Source organism: Anarrhichthys ocellatus, unplaced genomic scaffold (genome assembly GCF_004355925.1).
Source record: "Anarrhichthys ocellatus isolate YVR2014 unplaced genomic scaffold, GSC_Weel_1.0 scaffold43, whole genome shotgun sequence".
NCBI classification, from domain to species: domain Eukaryota; kingdom Metazoa; phylum Chordata; class Actinopteri; order Perciformes; family Anarhichadidae; genus Anarrhichthys; species Anarrhichthys ocellatus.
This window is the reverse complement of record NW_022280073.1, coordinates 1,687,962-1,709,085: the sequence shown is the minus strand read 5'-3', so window position 1 is coordinate 1,709,085 and position 21,124 is coordinate 1,687,962. Positions and strand designations below refer to the sequence as shown.

The following is a 21,124-nucleotide window of genomic DNA, read 5'->3' as shown; positions in this document are numbered from 1 at the left end:
CGCTCGCTCGCTCGCTCGCATAATCACGAAGGTCAGAGAGAGATTGCGTTGGGATCTGGAAACAGTGCTTGAGTGAAGCCATAATATAATAATATAAAGTAATGGTTGGATAAGGGGGATTTCAGCTGGGACCAGGCCCCACAGCTACAGTGCATGTTTGTATTCTAAATTTATTACCCCCTGTCAATGAATAAATTGGCGAGAGGTTAAAGCGTGTAGACTGCAGAGCCGTCGGTTTATGTTTTCTGTGTGTACCTGCTCTCTTTTTCAACTGAGCTCCAGGAAGTAATCCAGTTTTTAAAAGTGCAGCTGAGATTAAAGCCTGGGAAAGCAACCGTCTTCATGTGTGTTTACGCCGAAATGTTTGCGATTGCATGCATTGATTCAAACTATAGGAATGGTATGCTGTATTCTCATTGTTTCTTTTCCTCCAGTTGTGTTCCCCATTATCCGTTATTCCACTTGTAAGCACATCTAAATATAGACCAAGAATTTGCTTAGGGGGCACTCTCTTAGTAGTGGCGGTTAAAGAGAAGACGGAGTATTTGCTGTAATTGTAAATGCATGTGTACGGCCTGAGCTTGGGAAGAGAGACGGAGCTGGCAGCTCCTCCTGGCCGCTCACTCTCTCCCCAGCTGCCGTGCAGCTTATTTGTCCCCTCAGACGCGGGTGCGCTCTTCAGAGTGGACATTTTGCCTTTTTTTGTGAATACCTTTTGCAAATACCTCCTTACCTCAGCACCCGCTTAACGCAACACACATGGAGAGGAGTCCCGGGCCCTGTTTCTGTGTCTCTCCCCTCCCCATTGCTTGGAAAATCTTTCATTTTTGCAGGAAAGAAGTGCACACATCCTGTCCTTATTAGCCGATCCTATAGCAGCCCCACACATGAGCCCCGGACCAACAGAACAGAGCAGAACAGGCGGGCGGGCATGCCGCAGTGTTTTATATGGCTCTTGTTCTTAGCCTTTGATGACACTGTTTAGAATAGGAAATATCTAATAAGTCAAGTATTCTGTCTAATGTGCTGCCAGTGGGTTTAGTATTTGCCTGGAGGTCTTGAAACACTATCTCCGCCACAGCAATAATATACATTTAAAATTCTCATGGAGCGGGTGGGAGGGAGCGATGTATAGAGAGAGAAGGGGGGGGGGGGGGGCTGAGGGTCCATGCTGTAATAGCAACCATGTGCAGGTCGGAGGGAGAGGAGGGGACATACCTTGGGTCTTTTGAAAGCTCTCTTTTTCGTATGTCTCCTCTATTTTCAATTTATCTCAGTCGTGTTTCAAAAGTCAGCAGTAGCTAATGGGAACTGATGTGGCCGTTAACATGAATGGGAAACATGGGAGGAGAAAGGCCTCAATAACTGACATGTTGGTGGAAATGATGATGATTGATAGGCCTGGGTCTCTTCACGATGCACCTGACAAACCTGCAGCTATAAGAGGGAAGCTTCATTGCAATGACACAGTTGAGTAAACTGAAAGGACCTTGATCGTTTGCCCTCTTTGCCTTTTGGTTTTCTCCATGTTTACTTTCTGAGAAGAAAAGGGAGTCCTTTTTGTGGGAAGTGTTTTTATTCTCAGCATCTACAAAAATGTATTCCATGCCCATTTTTGTAAACGCTTATGTTTATTCCATTATTTTTTTTGTGCCCACACATGTCAGTTCTATATAAACACGTGCAGTCATTTATTATTTGGTAGGTAGTTTTATGTGTTTGTCTCGTTCCCGTCCCCTGGGAGCCACTGGTGGCTTCTTTATAGTCTTGAAGATGGCATGCTTTGGTAGCAGAGTAAAGATGCCTGTTTTCATTGTCGCTCCAAACCCAGCAACCTACTCGGTTGATTTATATCTTCTGTCACTGAAAGCTTTTTATTGCCACGGCGGCTGGAACTCTCCCGACAACCGTCAGTCGGAGCCGAGCATAAAGCCCCGGCCCCCTTAGACACAATACCACAGTCGCTGAATGGAACAGGCCCTTTTTTTTAAAAGACATTTCCAATATTTGCAAGAAGTGCAAAATGATTTTAAGGCCGTGGAAAAAGCCCCAGAGCGTGCCTTTAATGTCTCTGTGGCTATTCGATCATCCCCTTCTTTGGTGAATTGGTCCATGGTTTTAATCAAGCCAGTTATTTGGTTTGTGTCCTCTTGTAATGTCAGGATTTAAACAAGAAAACAAAAAAAGATGCTCTCATCTATTTATATTTGATGCTGCGATTCCTACACAGCATCTTGGTTTGGTTTGAGGTAATGCACTTTGTTTTAATGCAAATCAAGCTTTTGCACATGTTTAGAGTCTTCTTTATCTCCCCTAAATACATGTATTTGGGGAAGGTATTGTTCGTAGTTTTTTAACTTCTACTTTTTGCAAATGATGTCTTTTACTGATATAATGTAATAACTGCTGTTTGTGTGTGCACCTCACATCATCTTCTGTCTAACTGTATCTAGATGGAAAAAACTGAAATCAAAACAGAGCAGATGTGTGCAAACTGCATTGGGCAGCACTTAGAATACTAAATAGTGCAAACATTAGGTGCAAGTTACACATTTTTACCTTCTTTTTTAATTTCATTATTGTTCTTTAAAACCAACATTTGCTCATAAAGCAGGAAAACTGTGAACCCAGCCATACCTCTCTCATCTCTGTGCACAGGTGCGTCGATGCGAGCAGAAGCGGGGCCGCCGCGACCCCGCGGCTTGTGCCGACTCTTCGTCGCGCCACAGCGGGACCGGGCAGGACAGTGGCTTCGGCAGCGACAGCGCCCGCATCCGCATCGTCCAGATAGAGCAGCAGAGCGGGGCCAGCCACCACCGCATCGCCCGGCCCTCCCGCAAGTCCACCATCACCAAGAACCTCAGCTTCATCCCTTTTGATGTCTTCCTCACAGCCGGCAAGCTGTCCGTTATGACCTACGCATGCTCCAGTGCCCCTAAGGCCCTTCCCTCGTCGTTGGACACACCCAGCACACCGGAGCAGAGGGAGCCTGGGGACAAGGTAGACCACAAGCCCCTGACATGGAGGCTCTCTCGTGTGTCACCTCCTGGATTTGTCACTTTTCCATATGTGCATATTTTTTACACAATAGCAATATGTGTCATATATGTGAGCATTGCAGTGGTGTAGAAGTACAAAGGAATCATATTGCACAGTTTTCAAATCAACTTTGCAATTTGAAATCACTTTATATGGTTTATGAGAGGAATTTCATGCAGTCCACATTCATATAACTGAATTTAATCCAACACAATGACGTGTTTTATGCTTTTGCTGTACGGTTCGTTAATTCAATCTGTGACTGCCCATCTAGCCGACGAAAGACTTCAAATATATATGTATAATGTGTATTAAAGAGCTGCTCTTTGCACTCATTTTAGGGGTAATTTGATCCAGGCTGATATGTAAGTGAAAGACTTCTGGGCACCGACTCAACACTGTCCCACAAACACACACTTGTCACAGGCATTTAGAACTCTCAGGTTTTCATTCTTGGTAATAAGAATGTCTATTTGCTCACTTCTACACTGAGTGGCCGTTTGATTTGGCACATCATGTTTTGGTAAACAGCTAGTTCAGTGGATGTGTGTGGATAAGATCTGTGTAAACTGACGCTGGCGAGTTACGGTGGACCGAAACATTAGTAATGTTCCCAGCATCTCGTTGAATCAGTGCCTTAAATTATTGCATTTTGTGGAAATTGAGGTTTGACACTAAACTAAACTAATCTCTGCATCTACCATAGGTGGGAAAGAGTGCTCTCAACCAGCCTGAGGTCCCGCCCGAGTCTCCTCCCGTCTCAGCCTCCCCCGCTCCAGACCCACCTCCGGCTGCCCAGGATTCCCTCGCCGGCCTCACCGCCGAGGACATCCTCAACAGCAACAACTCCCGGCCGGCCTCTCCACTGGCGAAGGGCGGCCTGCTGTCCCTGGGCGGCCTGCCGACTCCCAGCCGCTCCTCGGCCCGCCAAGCGCTGGGCGTGACCATAGTGAGGCAGCCGGGGAGGAGAGGGGTCGGGGACCAGGTGCTGGAGCCCCTCCTCTACATCCAGGTGATGCAACCCTCGGCCCTGCTCAGCTGCCACCACCGCAAGCAGAGGATGGAGCTTTCTGTGTTCGACGTGGCCTTAAGAGGAGTGGCCTCTGACTATAAGTGCCTAGGTAAGAGAGATCGGGGGGGGCGGGGTGGGTGGTGCGAAAGGGGTGTGTTTAGAGTAAAGGGTGGGATTTAGATCTTCTGATTTCTGATAGATATAGACCCTATTTAAAGTACAGGGAATGAACACCTTTATACTCTCAAAGGAAGACTATCAGACAAGCAAATATGATATTTAAATGTTAAATATGTTGAGGCCATCTCTTATCAGACCTGTTCTCTTTCTCAATCTCCTCATCCTTCATCCAGACCCAGGAAAGACTCTGCCAGAGTCTCTGGACTACAACGTGTTTTGGCTGCAGACGGTAGCAGGAGAGTCAGACATTAAAACGGGCATCCCTCCACCTCTGCTCTGCCTCCAGATCAAAGATTTCCTCAATGGACCGGGTGGGGATCGCGCACACTCAAACACACATTGTTCAACACATGCCGCCCCGTGCGCTGACGCTAACACGCTCTTTTACTATTTCTAAAGCATCCGTTTCACGTTTAATACTGTTTTCAGGGGGAAATGCTGTACAGCAGCAAGACGAGCACACACGCATTAAAACACACACACACACGCATACACACTGATCAAAGTAGCTGTGTGGGCACATGATGAGCAGTGTCATTGTTTTCTACCGTGGGCCACTGATAACACACCCTCCTGTGTAACGTCCTGTGGATTGGCCTTTCGCAGGGTTTGGTTGTCTATTTTTAGACTGATATGATATCCATATGAGCAGCTTTAAGCTAAGGTTGTTGACCCAAGGGTGTGGCTCACATCCTACCCAAATACTACAACAGTGAATCAAAGCATGGAGTGGGCTTTTGAGTGTGTGCAACCTTGTGATTCCTGTGAGGGTCTTCGAGGAAAGGGTGCGTAGGCGCAGGACATCCTTCAGAGTTCAGCTCCCCGAGCCCAGCGGGTCAGATGCTGCAGATGCTGCGGACACACACTCTTGACATATAGTCCGTCTTCTCTCCACGTGCATACAATCAAGAGCACATACTGTGCATGTCCACACAAAAAATGGAGCTCGGGGCCAAACCGTAGGTGTTATTGATGATGACTCCCAATCCCTTCCTGCTGCTGGCGGAAGAGAGCCCCAGCTTCTCCGTCCACCTGGAATCACACGACACAATGCGGGCCCTCTGCAAACACACAACACAGCCGCACACCACCACCGACGTCCTCCTACCCCTCCGCTCATTCCAGATGGCAGCAGCAGTCGAGTTACAGCATGCACGACCTTTCCACGAGGCACGAATTACATCAGTCGTGTTTTGAGCTTGTATGGTAAATAGGATTCCTGTCTGGCGCGGGAGGTTGATGTAGCGAGTAAAGAGAAACCGTCCCTCAACATAGAGAGTCTGTACTGCGCTGACCTCTGATCTCCCTGTGGAGAAGAGCAAGAAGGAAGAACAGCAGCAGATGTAGTATTGTTTCCAAAGGTTAAATAAATATTGAAATAGATTCAGCTTCACTTTGTGTATTTATCTATCAGAAATTGCATTACATTTTACAACTTAATGGGGTTTTATTAACAGGATGTTTCACAGAACAGGGTCACAGCCTGTCGTATCTCTATTACATTACGCCGTCTGACTGCGGTGTTATGGTTGAAAGCGCAGATGTCGACGTATGTCAGGTGTTTCCCCTTGAACCGGGCGAGAGCGGAGCCGTCCGCACAACTTTCGATCACAATCACTCACATTCATCCTCCTCCTGCATGCGCACGCACGTGAAACAACGTGCTCCCACATGACTCAGACAGGATCCAGGCTCAGTGTGAGGTTGCCCCGGGTCAGGCTGTGCTGGAAATATCTGGAATTGACCACACATGCTACTGGTTCCCCCCTCACAGGCATACACACACACACATTTTGTTGTTTGGTTAGATGACTCTCTGGTGGAGATAATTATCCTCTCCAGGGATGGGGGAGCAAAGGAATACATTACAAAGAATCAGTGAACGGATGCTAACTTTTGTGTGGAGTACAGTAATGCCTGTTGTTTGAACCTGAACGGAAGCATCAGTCACAAGACAGTTCAGTAAATGTCTTGATGCCTCAGTCGAGTTTAATTGTTTGGATTCACCTCATTTGAATATGAAACAAAAAGAGGTGCAAAGGAAGGATGCAGGGAGTATCGATGAAGACAGGATCAGGGGGGAAGAAGTGCATCAATTCCCTGGGGTTTTCACAGACGGCTCATTTGCACGTGCAAGACTTTACAAGTGTCTGTCGCTATGTGTGTTGTGTCTTGCGATGTGTATCATGTCTGGCGGCCCCGCTTTGATTCGACAGTGCTTCACATTTGATTTGTTCCAACGAGGCGCAAACGGAGAGCAGACCGCCGCGAGGCCACGTCTCGCTGCGTGTTTATGGCAATGTGCTCGCAATTTCAGCAAACCAATCAGAGCTGCCCTCCCAAGGATGCCGAGTGGGAAACACTTGTAACATGTGTACTGTAAGCTGGATGGTGTTTCAGAGCTGACCCTCACTCAGCAGCCGCTCATCACACACACACACACACACACACACACACACACACACACACACACACACACACACACGTGTGTATAAACACTGCTAATGCAGATACATACAGGAAGCCACATTTGTAAACCGGGAGGGTTCAAGGCTTGACCGGCAAACACATACATGATAAAACGCCGGGATGTTTTTTTTTTTCAACATGAGCAGGGTTCAGTCAGAGACGCTTCTGAAGGGAGACGGCCCATTGAGACTCAGTTTCCTGTATCTGTGTCACGTGGGTTTGGCTACTGCCCCGCAGCAGGCCCCCGACTTTAATAACTCCAAAGGGAGTATTGAGCGTGAACATAAGTTATGACCGAATCTTACGCCCCATAGTCACCAAAGTAAATATCAGACCCATATTTCACAAGCCATATATCTGCCGAACATTCTGACACTAATATGGCATTTTTCAACACACAAATCAGGACACAATTTAATTAGCTCGAGACCTTAGTGTGTCTCAGCAAAACACTCTCGCTGAGATTTCTGCGATGCTAAATATGGCTGTTTGCTGTGCAAATATCTAGTCTTAACAAAATAAAATATAACTACATAATACACACAAATCAATACATTTTATTTAGTTTCAAGACCTTTCTCTGTTTCAGCAACACACTCGTGAGATCTGGGAGCTAACGTTAGCGAATGCCCTCACTAACACATTTTTGTAATGAAATATGCTATCAGCAGTTAGGTGTGTAAATACCTGTTGTTAGCAAAAGGAAATATAAATAGATTGTACAAATACAACTCATTCTAATTTCATCCAATCTTGTAACCAATTGGCTATCGGTCGGTACTGATAAGCCTCTGGGGGCAAGGGTCTACATTTCTGGGGTTTCGGTATAGCTAGCGGATTTCGGGGCCAAGACTTCCTTTTTCCAAGGGCTGCTCGTTGTTTACAGTCTGATTAGCAACTTCAGATGCAAGACTCGAGTTGGAGTTGAGAGGCGACGTGTACGACCTGATTGTTTCCCAAGTTTACAAACTCATTTTAAACCAATAAAAAGCGAAATCATCGTGAGACGATAGCCGGTCGGTTCCCAGATTGCGCTTTGGCCGATGCGCTGCGACTCTTTATCTCTCCACACAAACTGTTTACCTGCATTCAACCAAAAGAAACTTCAACGTGATTGGTCAATACTACATTATGATATAGATCATAAAGTTCACAATACTTCCAAACGAGGTAGGGGGATGGGAGGGAGAGGCGAACAGCCCATGACCTCGGGGGACAGGGAGTGTCTGCTATTTCAAAGCGTTGGCAGAGCTTCATCTTTGTTACGGAGCATCGTTGGTTCAGGGATTAACATGCCAGCACACAACACACATACACTTTCCCCCCTCTCATCTTCCCTACTCAGCTGCAGTCTTTGAGAGGGTCAGTGAGCGAGTAGTGAGCGAGTCCAGAGATGTAACTGCTACCACTTGGAGACGGGAGAAGCAACAGGTGATAGATTAGCTAGAACAAATTGGAACCATTACTCTCCCGCGTCCCTGGTTCCCGTCAAGCCATGGGCTCGCAGAAATGTTGTCAGTTACTGTATACAAGCCTGTGCCCCTCCGAACCATCCAGAACCACTCTAATTCGAGTCAGATGCTATCTGAGGCACGTGTCACTGGCCTCACTCGGTATGAGGCTTTTTCTTTTTTTTTCTGTGAAAGTAGGATTCTACAGATACCCACTCCAAAGAAGAAAAGGTTGGCCCTTACAAACACAGATGTACACGCATACCCTTCACATGCGGACCCTGTGTAATTGGACACATTACCACCTTTGTCAGATGCAGGCTTTCTTCTTGTCGAGAGTTAAGCGTAGAAGTCAGCTCCAGAAATCAAAGGTGGGGTGGGAATGAAAACAATGTTCGCGGCGAGCTGCGCATACGCACAACCCCAACGCCAGGTTCAAAGTGGGGACGGCGTCATGCATGACCTTGCCAGAAAAGAGGCATGGCAACCTGGGTAATAAGCATATTTGATCTGTGTGTGTGTGTGTGTGTGTGTGCGCCTTTGTCAGACCTTGATCTTCCACTTTCTCCAGCGCTAATAGAGGCTGACACCTGAGAAGGGCCGGCCTATGATTCCCCCCAGCCTGTTCACATTAAGTTCTGTTCTTTAAAAGGTATGTGAGCACCGACACCACCTCTCAACCTCTAGGCTTGATGCTTTGCTCCGTGCGCAGGAACTTTACTCTCCAGATAAAAGCAGCCAGTAGTCTTATGGCTGAAGCCATGGTGTTCCCAATAAAAAGTCTCGTATGTGCTGGAAAAGTCCTCTTTATACTCCCCGATGAAAGTGCCACCGCGCTTTCAATAACTGATATTTCCTCCGAAAGCACAAGAGGCACTTCTGAAAGAAGCGTTGCGTAACAGTGTTTCATAGGTCTTCATCATAATGCTGCGTCACATCTGAATCCATAAATATAGGATTTATTTGTAGTTCAGTCTGTAAATCGTATAAGACTATCATGGCTTTTTAATAGATTTTTTTTGTTTATTTTTGTTTTTGGCTGAGGTTTTAATTTCCTGGTTTTATGCCGTCTTCGCCTGGATAGTGAAACCGCACGGAGCGCCACTGCATAGTCTGTCTCGGACACACACAGCTCAGGAGAAACAAGTAAACGTAGGGGAAACGACACAGATGCACTCGACTCAAAGACACATACTGCTGGGATGTGAGTTTATTGGACTTCTGTGAGAGATTCATCTTTTGGCAGTAAAAATGCGCTCCGTCGGTTGCTGGATAAAGCCAGGGGGGAAGCATGTACAGATGCTGTTCCCTCTCCACGGTCCTCTATGGAGAGTTTCTCCCTGAGTTCACACAGCTTAGATCAACTAAGTCAGATGCACTTCATCCTGATGTCCTTTGACAAAGTAGATTTTCCTTTTACTGATCTGTCAAAAAAGTGTATCAGTCAGCTGAACTGCAGTATGTTGCATGTCTCAAGTCATTTAATGGGATGCAACTAATAAATAAGCTGCATGCTGTACTTAATTCCCTTTCCCATTGATCATAAATATTATCAGTGAAAACAGTTTTGGCCAACAAACATAAATCCTTTTTGAAGGAAATTGTAATATCCTGACCTGCATGATGTGCAGTTTGCAAGAAGTCATTGCTGAATGCTGAAAGCTGTATGTGGTCGCTCAATTCACAGGAGACAACTCCAGCTGTGTCCAGATAAGGTCCTGACTTTGTGTTTTAGGTTCCTTCAAATACATGTCACAGCTATGTGTGATGTGCATATGGGAATCTGCACAATGCCAGGCAACCACATCAGACTTTTTACTCATCATTTATGTTCCATATCAAGGAAAAATGAAGCATGTAGGATATAGCTAGCTGCATCAATCACACTGCTCACTCCAGACCAGGTGAGTTTCTGAACAAACGGGTAATGAATCCCTTACTGCAGGGGTCTGAAACTCAAGGCCGTATCCGGCCCGCCACGTCATTTTATGTGGCCCGCGAATCCGCCAGCAAAAAAAAAAAAAAATTTGAAAGTTAGACTTGATAATAAAAATATCCACATAGTCGAAATTATGAGATAGAAAGTCATAACTATGATAGAAAGTTATAATTCTGAGATAGAAAGTCAAAATGATGAGATACTTAAACACACAGTCATAGAAGCAGCTCTTTGACTGGTTACTGTACACTTCAAATGGAAATGTATTGTGAGTACATTGAAGACTACTTTAAACGTGACTTTACAACACATGAAGTACTTCAGGTGGGATTGTGCAAACGCACCCTTGAAAGGATTTTAAGCATTGAAGAAAGTTATTGTAATAACTTGTCTTTGATATTTTCTTTAATAGTTTGATCTTTGATAGAGTAATGTGGGTTTCTTAACACTAAATTAAAAGGATTTAAGTTATAATAACAGATGTGCTTAAATATAGTTTTACATTTATATAACTGCATGTACAATATTTTTACACTTGAATAAACAATAATCAAATGCAGAGAGTTATTTAACAATATGTTAGGAGTAGTTACATTTACAACCGGCTCTTTGAGGGCGACCGTGATGCTGATGTGGCCCGGAGTGAAAATGAGTTTGAGACCCCTCCCTTACTGGCTGGGCATTGGGGGTAGGATGGGTTTCTCATGGCTGGGGAAGAGAGGGACCTCGGGTCGGGACGGAGGACAATCGATAATGAGGACCAGGTCCCACTGTGCAGAGAGCCAGGCAAGGCCCCGGCGCTGGCCCTGACTGGGTGAATCAGAGACAGCTTTGTGTGATTACAAAGAGGGAGGAGGGGTTGATAGATTGAGGGATAGAGGAAGAGTAAAAGATAGAAATTACTGAGAAAAGAAGCAGAAGGATGGGCTACATGAAACAGAGGGAGAAAATGAAAGACGTAGGGGAAGGCGGGGGGGGGGGGGGTAGGGAACCTGGATGAACCGCTGCATGTGGGCTATTTCTTCCACCACTGGAAAGTTTCCTGGTGATAAGTCAAGTGGAAATGATAAGCTACATTGCACAGCAAATTCCACCTATCTTTCCTCCAATTCCTCTCTCCAGTCGTCCTTCCATTTGACCGTGTGCCTCACTTCCACTGGATTAAAGTAGAGACAAGCCTGAGGGCTGTGTGTGTGTGTGTATGTGTGTGTGTGTGTGTGTGTGTGTGTGTGTGCTCGCTCGCTCGCTCGCTGGTCTCTCCTGGCAGCGTTCCCGCTCGTGTCATCCAGCGCTCCTACCTGGGGAGGAGACAGACGGGAGGCCTACAAACCCTCTAAACACTGGTGCCTTGATGAGACCATGAAGAACAGCTGCGCTTGTTTTTCAGGGCCGCTTCCCTTCTCCCATCATCATGACCAAGTGGAAAAATGGGATAATGGAAGTGGTGTAAAACGGCATTGAGTTAATTCATGTGTCTCTGTAACTTCCAGTCAAGTGTTTGAAGGCTGCAGAGAGAGAGAGAGTGAGAGAGATTTTATGCGGCTGGCATGAAGAAGAGATTCTCCTCTGCTATTCCGCGGTGTCACGTTAGGATGTCACAGTGAGACAGCCAGTAATTGTGTGTATATGTGCACATGAGACGAGGAGAAAGAGAGTGGGATTGTACGCAGCTGTTCTTTAACAGGTCCTTGCATGCAAAGCTGGGTGATTAGAAGAGGAGAAAATGGTTCAGTTTGATTCACGAGACATGGCATCAGGCGGTATTCCAAGACTTAGATAGCAACAGATCTTGCTCAGTGGGACACTGAAAAATGTAGTGTGTCCTGTTTATGGTGGACTTTCCAAATGACAAGAGAAAGATTTAAAGAGCAAGGGCCCAAAGCCAACAGTGGATTTATTCAGTTTTGGTCCTGGGTTTCAAAGTTTCCCAAAAGCATTGCTCTCTCTCTCTCTCTCTCTACTTCCTGCACTATTGATCACTCAGTAGTAAATATAAGTCTGGATGAGCTCAAGAGATACTCCCCAATAAACTGTCCATAAAGGGAAGTTGTCGTTTCTAAAGTTTTGTCGGCAGCACAGTTTAAAAATACCAACAGAATTATATTTTGTCTCTTTGTTGTACTTATCTTTTCCTTTCCCTCCTTTTCTTTCTATCTCCCTCCACAGCTGAGCTGAATGTGGAACTGTCACGCCCTCTGAAAGTTAACCCCACGCTGGCGAAGCTGGAGCAGGCCAAAGCCTACCTGAAGAAAGTGCTCCCAAACCACACGTGGGACGTCTCCGGTAAACCCATGTCTGCCCCCTCCACCCCCCACTCCTCCCCCACAAAGACGCCCAGGGCCTTTCCCTCGCGCTCGGAGCCTCACCATCAGGCCTCTGCCCCGGGTAAAGCCAGCAGCGTCGGGGCCCTGGCGCTGTCCTTCCACAAGGTCTCCCTCCACACCGCCCAGATTGTAGTCGTCATGGAGACGGAGGCCCATCCAATGAGGCCCAGCGTGACGGTAACGGTGTCGGCCATGACGGGAAGCCTAAACATGAAATCAGGGCCGAGGATAGAAGGTGAGTAACAGAAAAACAATATGAGCTTACGTGGGCATAAAATAATTTTATTTTCTCCAACCCCCTGCTAAGACTTCTCTGAGCTCAGTAAATGACCCGAGTTGTCTCAATCCAAAGCAACAAGGGCCTGGACCTTAAATGACTTACTTTATTATTATATTTCTCTTAATGTGAAAATGAACCAGTGATGTGGTCCATTGCAAAACATTGCCACTTGTTTCAAGGAAATTCTTGAAACAGGTGGAGCTACATTGGAAACAACTGCGATGACTTCACCCCATTTGGCAGATTTCATCATCTTTTAAAGAAACCACAAGACTCAGTGAAGCACTACACTAAATATACATGTTTTTTTTTGTGTGTCATTTGCCCCGTACCCAAGCTCACCATGAGTGCCAACGGGAAGCGATCCAGGCCCTTTGGAAATGAAGTATAGAGACACGGAGCTCCAAAATATTCAATATGAGAATATAGTGGAGGACAAATTGTTCTGTGTCATTGTGTAACCAAACAAATAATGATGTGGACAAACTCTAAAGAGCTTTACCGAGCTCACCGCACTTTTATAAGTTAGTCAGATAAAAATGTATTCAGAATGTAGCTGTTGTAACATGTTCCCTCAGGAATGAGTTTAATTAAATAGCAGGTTGTATGAATCCATTCTGAATACATATTGATCAGTATCTCACTGACTAGTTTAGTCAAACTTTCCCACCCTTGTTAGTTAAAGAATGTGCAATGTCTCTGCCTCTTTGGACGATCCGTCACTCACACTGGGAGCAAAATACCGCTTCCTGTTTTATTTGGAGTATTGCTATTTTTTACACATGCTAGCAAAGCCCTCCTCTGCCAAAAACAAGGTTTGTCAGTAAACTGTAAAGTGAGCTGTTTGTGTTAGTCTGGGATCTAAAGCGTTGTGAGACTAAGAGAGAAAGACGTTGTCGTGTGTGTGTGTGTGTGTGTGTGTGTGTGCATGTGTGTGAGAGCGATATGTTTGCTTTCGTGTTAGGACCGAACCCTGCCTTCATCATCCACACTGACTATTATCCAGGAGGCATCGCAGTGTTTCCATTCAGACAATCAGAACTGCTAATGCTAATGTAAATTCAAAAAAGCTTCCAAATCCTCTGTGCCGTTGGGTGTGAGCCGACGCGCTGTAACAGATGATCAAGGATGTTTTTTTTTTGATTTGTGTTTCAGTCTTTTGCTATTGTTTTGGCACGTCTTCCAAATTGGACAGCAGATGGAAAGAGAGAGATAAAAGAGAGCGAGAGGGCTGACATGCCACGTGAAGGAAATAACAGGGAACACTCACAATGATGTGAGAAGACGGTTTGTACCTCGGTACCGCTGAGCAGCACATCCCCTGTTGACTGGGGTTACAGAGCTGGAGCCGGGCTCCCTAAGTGCCTGCATCTGTTTGACAGATGTTGTTATATTGGGTTACTTCAGATAAAATGATTGTCGAAAATGTTAATTAAAACCTCAAACAATTTGCACTTTGTTTACTCAGATCTGCATAACTGCACAGTGACACAATAGCCAGCGCTGCTGCCCTGCTCTGATTTTCACCAGCTTTTCAGTGTTCATCCATCTTTGATGTGTTGACTTCGATAAACACAGTTGAAACTGTATGTGTAATGGAAAAATAAATAGAGTTTAGAGAGAATTGAACTAATATGAAAGCTCCCCTCCCGCTCACTTTGCTTTCAGATGCGTCTACTATTTATACACTCAGAGTGCTCATAAGAAAACACTTTTTGTAGGGTTCTACTAGAACCCAACATAAAGGATTATACCTATAACCATCTGTGAAAGGTTTTTCCCAGAAACCCGTGTATCAGAGGTTATACAAAGAACCGTTAAATGGTGTAATGGTTCCACCCAGAACCTTCTGTGAAAGTTCAATCCAGAACATTTCCACCTTCTAAGGGTGTTCACAAGAACCCACTCAAAGAGTTCTTCCAGAAACCCTTTTATATTCCAATGTCTTCACCCAGGGGTTCAACGAGAACTCTTATATGTTCCAAGAGTTTCATCTAGAACCCACCCCCGAGGGTTCTACAGAGAACTCTTTAATGCCATGACGAGGTACAGAACCGTTTAATATTCCAAGGATTTCATTTAGATCCTACCCAGGGCGTTCGAACGAGAAAACCTTTTTATAGGCCAAGGGTTTCATGGAGAACCCATCCAGGGAGATTAACCGAGAACCCATTTATATTCCAAGGGTGTCATCTAGAACCCACCCAAGGAGGGTTTTATCTAGAACCCTAAAGGACGGGCTGATGTGGTAAACAATCATGGTTCACAATCATAATTTTTGGGGGGTGGGCTGCATTGCGAGAGTTCCCTTTCAAGGCCCATGCTTTCAACTATCCTTGAAGAACTCATTCCTCCCAAAACGCTTCTTTAAATCACAAGGGTTCTTAATGGACCCTCACTGTCACAAGTGCCCTTGGAAAAACAACCTGTCAAATGGTTCTGGGTAGAACATTAAAACCTCTTTGGAACCATTATTTCTCAGAGTGTTGTGATTTCTCTTCCTTTGCACACAGAACTACGTTTCAAAAGAGATTTGTTATTAATAGTAGTTCTGTGATTTGTTTGCTTAGTGTGCAGTGAATGTCTTTTCATGGGTATTGTTTACCCTTACAGTTCCCAGCACCTTGAAACCCTTAAGACGTTACAATTTTACTGGACGCAAATAAAAATGTTGGGTTCAGGACCACTGGTGTTTATTGACATCCATTGGATCATTTATCCCCAGTTAGGCTGTTCGCTCTTTAAAATACTGTTTGTTGTTATTGCCCAAAATAACACAATATCATGTATGACTGCTCTGAACAAGACGTTATAATAACTGCTGTAAAACTAATGCTGTCATCATGTGCATCTAAGGTTTCATTCTGCTCCTCGTATATCATATTTTAGTGCTCTGTGAAATACCTGAGAGGTTTCAGATCCTGTGTGTAGATCTCATTATAGACCCTGATATTTCATGTCTTTGAGAGCATGTTGAAACGTCTCGTGGTGTCACAGGATTACAACTTTTTACATGGCACCAGAAGCCCACAAAAGGAAAAAGGTACTTTTAAAGCAGATGTCAGAAGTTATCCTGCTGAATAACATGTTTGTCTCACCCTGTTGTTTCTTCGGGGTTAGGGGGTTTTTTTTCTGGATAACTTTAGCACTCTTATAGATCTTTGTCACAACACACACGGCTACTTTCCCCCGAGGGCTTCTTCACATAGTGTTTCCAGATTTGTTGCCGTCGAAAGGAGACAAACTGTCTCCAATTACCTAGACCGATCACTGGTGACAATAGATGTATCTGCTGACTTTTAGCCTCAGCTGTGCCGCCTCCATCACTCAGCACTCTGGCCCCTCCAGTCGGCTCCGTACACCTCAGAAAACAAATACCTCTGAATTTTCTTTTCTTTCTTTTTTTTCACAAAGATAAAGGTTAGGATTCTCGTGCTGTTAGGTCAAGCGTTTGAGCTGCCACCATAAGTCAGCGGGAATGACCCCCCCGGGAGAGGCTGTACATGAGAGATGTAAGACAGGAGAATGTAGCAGGACTACCGCTACGGTGTGCACCACTACTGTTGCTGCTGTTGTTCCTCCGCCAGTGTTATGGGGGCAGGCTCAGATCGATGGACCAGATCCTGTGCGGACCTCGGGAAGGAGAAAACAGTAGAGGGGAGGAAGAGGGAAAGGGAGTTGTGAATGAGGAAGCAGGAGGGTGATGGAGATAGAGAAGTAGAGGGAGACGGAAATAAAGGGAGAAACGCAAGGGGAGATAAGGAGAAGTCGGATATAGAAGAACATGCAGAAGAAAATGCAGATGAAGCAGAAAGGAGGATACAATACAAGAACGGAAGCGGTAGGAAAGACAACGTTGTATAAAGGAAGCAGGCGAGGTGGAGAAAGAGAGATATAATACAGGAGGGGAAAAACAGAAGACCACTATGTGTGAGCAGTAACAGGGGTCTCCTCAGTATATGTCATCACGCTCACCCCACCCCACCCTGTCTTCATCAGCATACATCCATAGCTGCAACGGGGTGAAGACCCTGTCATCTACCCCTCCCTCATCCCGGGAACATCTGGGGCTCTGTACCTGGTCATGGCAGCCCCCCTACCCCACCTCTGCCAGGGGACAAGATGGAGAGAGAGGGGATTAGGTTGACAGTGAGGTGTGTTACCAGATCCTGTGTTAATGAAAAGCAAGTGGAAGGCCCGCATACCTCCCCTCCGTCCACGGCTCACCACTCCCCAAGGTAGAGGGGCATTTATAGTTCAATGAAAGAAAGGGGGGGGGGGGGGGGGGGGGGGGGACTGAGAGAGAGAACATATGTCTTAAGGTCCATGAAACAAGACCCTCCCTAATCTCTCAGCTCTCCATCAGACTGCCCATAGAGTGCCCCCGATTTCCTAAGAACACACACACATACACACATACGTATCGGCAGACCACGTTACTAGTGCAGGCTTTTTCACATGCATACAACAACACACACTCCCAAAGCTTTCTCCCTGGTCCTCTGCCTCTGAGGACCCCCTGCTTCTTCACGGTGATTTACTGCAGCACACTTGTGAAGGAAAACTTCTGTTGGTGGAACAAAGTGAAAGCTACCCATTATTTATTTATGGCCCTTGATTTTTTTTTTTTTTTTCAAGTTTTATTTTTTTTTCCCTGGACAGTCTTTGAGTTACGATCGCGTCAGTTTGTTTACGCTGCTGAAAGAAAGCCACTCTTCTCCATTTCTTATATTATTTCTGTTTCAATAGTCAGGGAGAGGCGAAGCCGAACACCAAGAGATTTATGTTTGGAAAAGCACCCCGCTGTGATCTGGCAACTTAACCCAACTAGTAAATTGTTTTCAATGCATTAAAAAGATATACATTTATCACAGAGAAGACATGAGGCGGAAAAAACATATCGACTGTATGTAAGAGGAGGACGTTATCACAGTTAGGATCATTTTCATATCACCCCATGCCTCAACATATTCAATAGATTATCACGTAACAGAGAAACGCAGCAAATCTTCACAAGTTAGAAGAGAATGTTTGCCATATTCGCTTGAAAATAATTCTTTCAGGATTTTCTATTGTCAAAATAGACGCTAATTATTTTTCAGCCAATCAACTCATCGATTAATGTATTAGTCTTTCAGCTCTAGTACGTACAGTTTAAAGCTACAAGCACAAAGACATGACAGCCATATATAGACTGGCATGCTGACTCTCCAACTGAACAAACTTGTTTGTTTTAAACAGAGACGTGAGCTAGCTTCTAGCGAGTTACCCACCATAGATAGAAATCAGTGGCAGGCCGTGTGTTTCATACCTGGACCTTCAGTGCAGTTGAACCGCCTCCTAATAACCTCATTATGACGCCACAGCTACGGTTATTAGGGGTGTAACAATACACGCATTGAACCGTTCGGTACGAGGCTCACGTTTCGGTATGAGGCTCACGTTTCGGTGTGCATTACGAACCGAACAATACGTTTGGATAATACTGGTGCATTTGGAAAATGCAGAAGCTTAAATTGTGGGAAATATAATGTTCTCTTGGTGGAGCCACTACACTCAAACTGGCAACCCACCCAACGTAACAGACAACGTGCTGTGTGACACGCCCACCGCGGAAGAACAACATTGTACTCTGGTGAGCCACGTGTGTTCTGGGAGGCGCGCTATGCTAAACTAGCTTAGCAGGAAAACCAACAGCAGCACACATGCTACACTCTCCCCGCAGCGTTTAGCTGTTCCCTACTGATTCAAACAGGGCTAAAGAAATCACCACACAATCCCCATTTCTCCAGACCATCATTCTTGCTTTGTAAAAGAAAACAAAACCTCAAACAGAGAATCAAATGTCCGAACCTAACCCCTACAGGTTATTTGTTTCGTGTAAAAATTAAGATCAACACTTACAAATACACTAACTGCAGAGTGCAGATACATGAATACGCGCATGATGGGATGCTTTGTCATTAACAGACAATGCATATAGTCAGAATCAATGTAATTAACACAATGACAAGAACAAACTCACAAGAACCAGTCACATATATTTATATGACAACAAAGCAACAAATCAATCCAGCAACACTGTGGTGCAAAAACACGTATTCCACCGCACACTGAAGAACACGAGCCATTCAAATATTATTCACATCAGAGGGAACAATATTAATCATATCATAAAAACGACACCATAGACAAATGAACACAGTAGTAAAGCTACTGCAGATGTAAAAACAAAAGCAGTTCACTTACCAAAGCTGCTGTTCACTTAAAGACAAAGTCCATCCTCTTTATTGACGCGGTTGTACAGTACATCGATGCGGTTCAGTCATCTTAAACAGTCATACAATCCAAGCACAATCATTTTTCAATGAAGGCCATAATGTTCTCTATGAAAGAAGCCAGTCCTGAATCAGTATGGTTTCGAGAAGCCACCCTTTTATCAACATTATGCTTTATTTGATCCACTTCTGAGCGTTACTCTGCCAGGCTAATGTAACACATAACATTGGTTCAGTTCTGCTGTTTGTTTCACTGTTCCCACTGGGCACTGCATGTCCTACACATCGCACACAGAAAGAGAGAAATTTCTTATTACATTACTATTCGAAACTAACCAAAACCACCCCGAGCCTGAAGCTGTATGAGAAGAGATGACCCGGACTCGACCTAAAACCCGATAATTTGTCAGGACCCATCAGGCTTGAGTTGGGTAACGGAATGGCTCTCTGATCGCAGCATTACCTTGATCTAATGTAGAGCTGAATGTTAAGAAATTCTAATATGTTGCAACTGTCACTGAACCCATGTGCAACTCATCAACACTCATCAGTTACTGTGTGACGGCTCGGATGACGCACAGCTGCCTGCTGTCGTGCCGTTTTGGCTGACAGTGTCCCCAGCTAGGAAACCAGTTTCCTCCAGTGTCCCATAGTGGTCTTGTGGTGAGGGGATAGTGTATTTCTGTGGTGACTGACAGTATATTACTTCTATTACTCTTACCATCCCAGACAGTCTTCGGGGGCCTCAGCTAGTTAGGTAATGACTCCTTTAGGTCTCGTCTAATTGATACCAGCGCATCCCGGGGTATAAATCAGCCAGGCAGTGGTCAGATAACAGCTGCCAGGGAGAAAACCGACACGGTAAATCAATGTCTCCGATTCCCATCTAATCTCGCGCGAGCGTTTGCCAGAAATGCATTTCACTTTGGGGAAGATTCCCATCCGCCCTGTTCTCCCACCACCCACTTTGTTCCCCGAGGGTTTGAAGGTTGTGTGTTATTCCGCGGAGCACGCTCTCTTGTGTCCAACTATGTCCATAGTTAGTGTATTACCTACGGTAGATGTCGGTAGGAAGACTCAATGTAGTGCTGTGGACGGGGGGCAGCAGCGGAACGTATTTTAGACATTGAAAAAAAAGACGTTTTTGTCAACGTAGTCCTGTGGCTTTGAAGAGAGCATGGATACATTTCAGTTCAGGTCAGTCTGATGGCAAGATGAAGCAGGGAAAGTATTCAAAATATGGCGTACGCTTCTACTGATATTGACTTTTTTTATTTATTTGGTGTTTAAAATACATTTTGCTTCTGCCCCCTGTCCACAGCAGTACATTGAGTTTGTTTCTCCAAACTGGGGGCGCACTGACCGCCATCTACTCTCGGTAATATACTGACCAAGATGAAGAACCTCATACAACCCCTCTTCAAATAAAACAAACCATCCCTTTAAGTGGGGATTGAGTGACATATGCCTCCAATATTTATCATTTCTCTTACTGCCACTATGTGTCAAAGGTCAAGACTCCCAAAAAGATCTTCTGCTCCTTTATTTTGTTCATCATCATGCTTTCTCATTTATCTGTGTCCATGTCTTCTTTGCTCCATTTCTCTCTCTCTTCCCCATCGTCGCTTGCTTTCTGTCGTCCTCCGTAAACACGTTGGTAACACAGGCTCACAGGTAACTCCCACCTCCTCCAACACTTTCCCAGCTCTTTTCCTTTACCTCCTTAACATTCCCTCCACTCCTCCCTTCTCATGGCACAACCTCACAGCTCAGCGGCGTAATGTCTATTGGGCTTGTCTGCTGACGCATCTCTGGAAAACGAACCGAAATGACGGCGGTACGGTCATACATTGAGAGATTTGCCTCTGACTATTATTCAACCTGGATGGAAGAATGGAGTTAAGAGGTGAAGAAAGAAAGGGATCCCCCCTCATTAAAACCACTCCCGATCAGGGTGATTATTAAGAGTGCTGGCTGCTGCTGCTGGCTGTAGCACCAGGATGCTGCGGTCAACTGGGCTGTAAATGACACATGGTGAGACAGGAGAAAATGCTTTGATGAACTGTGTATGTGTACGTGGATGTGTTTTTATTTCCACTTGTTCACCTGGGTGTGCGTGGTCTGTATTTACATGCATTTGGCTTTTTTCTTT

The 21,124-nt window shown here is 45.2% G+C and overlaps 1 protein-coding gene across 1 annotated transcript in view; it reads left to right on the top strand.

Moving 5' to 3' along the window:
* Positions 1 to 21,124, top strand: part of vps13b (vacuolar protein sorting 13 homolog B) — a gene marked incomplete at its 5' end in the record, with an annotated part of 268,784 nt that overhangs the window by 208,876 nt on the left and 38,784 nt on the right. Inside the window, 4 exon segments of the mRNA XM_031868606.1 lie at positions 2,659 to 3,000; positions 3,746 to 4,160; positions 4,405 to 4,542; positions 12,257 to 12,649. Coding sequence (XP_031724466.1) covers positions 2,659 to 3,000; positions 3,746 to 4,160; positions 4,405 to 4,542; positions 12,257 to 12,649 — 1,288 coding nt within the window.